Genomic DNA, 2,817 nt, shown 5'->3' on the forward strand with positions numbered 1-2,817 from the left:
AAAGCGGCTACTGGCATGGATCCTAAACACCGCGAAAAAGCATAGGTATAGGGTCCAGCTTATTGTCAATTTACGGTCATGCCCTTTGGTCTGTGCAACGCCCCTGCAACCTACGAGAATGTAATGGGTAAGTAAGTAAGTAAGTGAGTAAGTGTGGTCTTCCATTTTCCAAACTAGATGAGTTTTTACTATGTAGGTAATTTCCATGCTGAGCGGTGAGCGCATTTGAATGTACCTATTCTAAAGTGCTGAAAATGCTGAGCAATGGGCACTGCAAATATTCCACCGACATTCAATAGTACTTCAAAGGTTATCGCAATCGCAGTTTGTTAATTACATCAACGTCACATCGTTACACACACTTTATAGTGTTCCAAGTCACTGAGCCTAAATGAGTAGGCTAGAAACTCGCATATGTTGCTTCTAGTTAGTCATGTATTTGATACTATTTGCCATCGCATTCGCCATATTATTTGCATTGTTTAAGTTAACTAGGGTGTATAGTCAATGGAGAGACAAAGGCGTGCCCTACATTAAGCCGATTTACTTTCTTGGAAATTTCGGTGGAAACGTCCTTCGGCTTAAATCCTTCGAAACCCTGACACGGGAGTGCTACAATGCATTCCCAAACAGTCGGTGAGTACTTTGAGGGTTATTACTCCATCGCATCATCACTCTATACGTTTTAGTTACGTCGGATTGTACCAGTTTCGGCAACCAATATTACTAATACGAGATCCAGAGCTGGTAAAGCAAATAACAATAAAAGATTTTGATACCTTTCCCGAGCACGTGTCAGTTTTTACGATGGGTTTGGAACCATTACTTGCTAAAAATTTGTTCAACTTAACCGGATCGGACTGGCACGAAGTGCGATCGACACTCAGTCCATCATTTACCAGTCGCAAGATGAAAGTATTCTTCACATTAATGGCGGAATGCTCCGATCAGTTTATAAACTACTTCAAAGAGTCTGGAGATGGCGTACAGGTAGAGGTAATGGATGCGTTTACAAGATACACCAATGACGTGATTGCCACGTGCGCATTTGGGATTACCTGTAACTCGCTGAAGAATAGAGATAACGAGTTTTACTTGATGGGCAAGGATGCGTCTAGGATTTCGGGAGTGAAAATGTTAAAGTTCTTCGGTTACAGCTCATGTCCTAGCATAATGAAGGTACGTAAAGACTGAATGGAAACCAAATCTATAGACTTGGTCACTTTTAGTTGCTCAACATAAAGTTCTTCGGTGTCGACGTGGATGCTTACTTCAGAAACATTATAAAGGAGACGCTCAGAATTAGGCGACAGGAAAAAATCGAACGTCCCGATATGATTAATTTGCTCATAGAGGCACAGAGGAACCCCAAAAACGCAGAGCACCAGATGACAGATGAGGATATAACAGCCCAAGCTCTTATTTTCTTCCTTGCCGGATTCGATACTGTTGCAAGCGCAATGACGTTCCTTGCTTACGAGTTGGCTATCAATCCAGATGTTCAGCGAAAACTACACGAGGAAATTTGTCGAACATCTGGAGAAGTAACATACGAAACAATAAAATCGATGAGTTATCTAGAATGCGTTTTGTCAGGTACGTGCGCGTGTCCTGGTACCCATTTCTGATTCGTCCATTTTAGAGTCATTACGATTGCACAGTAATGTACCGTTCGTCGATCGAAGATCCACGAAGCCGTACACAATTGAACCAGTAGATCCTTCGGAAAAGCCTGTATACTTGGAAAAGGGTACAGTTCTTTGGCTGCCCACGTGCGCCTTACACTACGACGAGAGGTACTTTCCGAATCCCAAAAAGTTTGATCCCGAACGATTTAGCGAGGAAAACAGATCAAAGATCCATCAGGGTGTCTACATACCATTTGGTTCGGGTCCGAGAGCTTGCATTGGTAAGTTAATATTGCCTTGGCTAAAGTTACATTCGCTTCATTACAGCTTCTCGTTTTGCTTTGTTGGAAGTAAAACTAATAGTTATACGGTTACTGCAAAATTTTGAAATTGTGCCGAATGCCAAGACCGCGATCCCATTGATACCGGACAAAACGAGTTTCAACGGTCTTCCAGCGGATGGCGTGTGGGTGACTTTGAAACCGAGAAGGGTTAACTGATTCATTTTAGTTTGAGTTTTATACATCTGTTGATTAAAAATGTTGGTTAGTTTTCATTTTTGTTGTATTATTTTTATTGTAATAAGCAAATCGAATTGCGTTTCAGTTCAGTTCCAATTTCAACACCGAAGTAATACATTTTTGAATTCCGTGTGTAATGTTTGCTTAATTTGAATGAATTCACAATGTTTGAATTTTTCTGAATTTTTCAACTACTTTTCGAATATCTTCCGAAAGGCCGAAGACACCAACGGCAAGAGGATTACATCATCAGACTATTTACTTCATAGCCGCGTCGCCTTCGACACATCTTAATATGCTGCCTGACACGGGATTCCGCAGAATGCGTGGGTTATTTCTACCAAGATAGCAGCGTGTCGCGAGATTTGCGTCGGTTCCATTTTGCTGAACCGGCAAAGTAAAGTATATAAGAATGGGGGCTCGCGGATTGGCTTAGAGGAGACGCTGATCGCAGACATTTCGTTGGTTCAGTTTTGACCTTAGCTTAAATAGCGAAGTAAAAAGAAAAAAGCGGATAGATAGTCAATGGATTGTTTCGTTCGTATTGAGAAATACGTGACGTCGTAATCTCATTGCATTTTCGGAAGAGGGGCATTTTCTTTAATAAACTTGAGCGACAAGCTTCAAGCGCACCGAAATTCATGAACTCTTACTTACGGTCTTACGAT

At 41.5% G+C, this 2,817-nt stretch overlaps 1 protein-coding gene across 1 annotated transcript; it reads left to right on the top strand.

The window, feature by feature from the left end:
* Positions 1-297: 297 nt before the first annotated feature.
* Positions 298-2,184, top strand: LOC116177677 (cytochrome P450 9e2-like). The gene is made up of 5 exons (XM_031496717.1): positions 298-636; positions 690-1,179; positions 1,230-1,596; positions 1,643-1,909; positions 1,956-2,184. Exons 1-5 carry the CDS (start codon positions 434-436, stop codon positions 2,126-2,128), a joined length of 1,500 nt encoding a protein of 499 aa, XP_031352577.1. The 5' UTR covers positions 298-433; the 3' UTR covers positions 2,129-2,184.
* The last annotated feature ends 633 nt before the right edge of the window (positions 2,185-2,817 follow it).

This window comes from Photinus pyralis, unplaced genomic scaffold, assembly GCF_008802855.1.
Source record: "Photinus pyralis isolate 1611_PpyrPB1 unplaced genomic scaffold, Ppyr1.3 Ppyr1.4_LG8, whole genome shotgun sequence".
In the NCBI taxonomy this organism is placed as follows: domain Eukaryota; kingdom Metazoa; phylum Arthropoda; class Insecta; order Coleoptera; family Lampyridae; genus Photinus; species Photinus pyralis.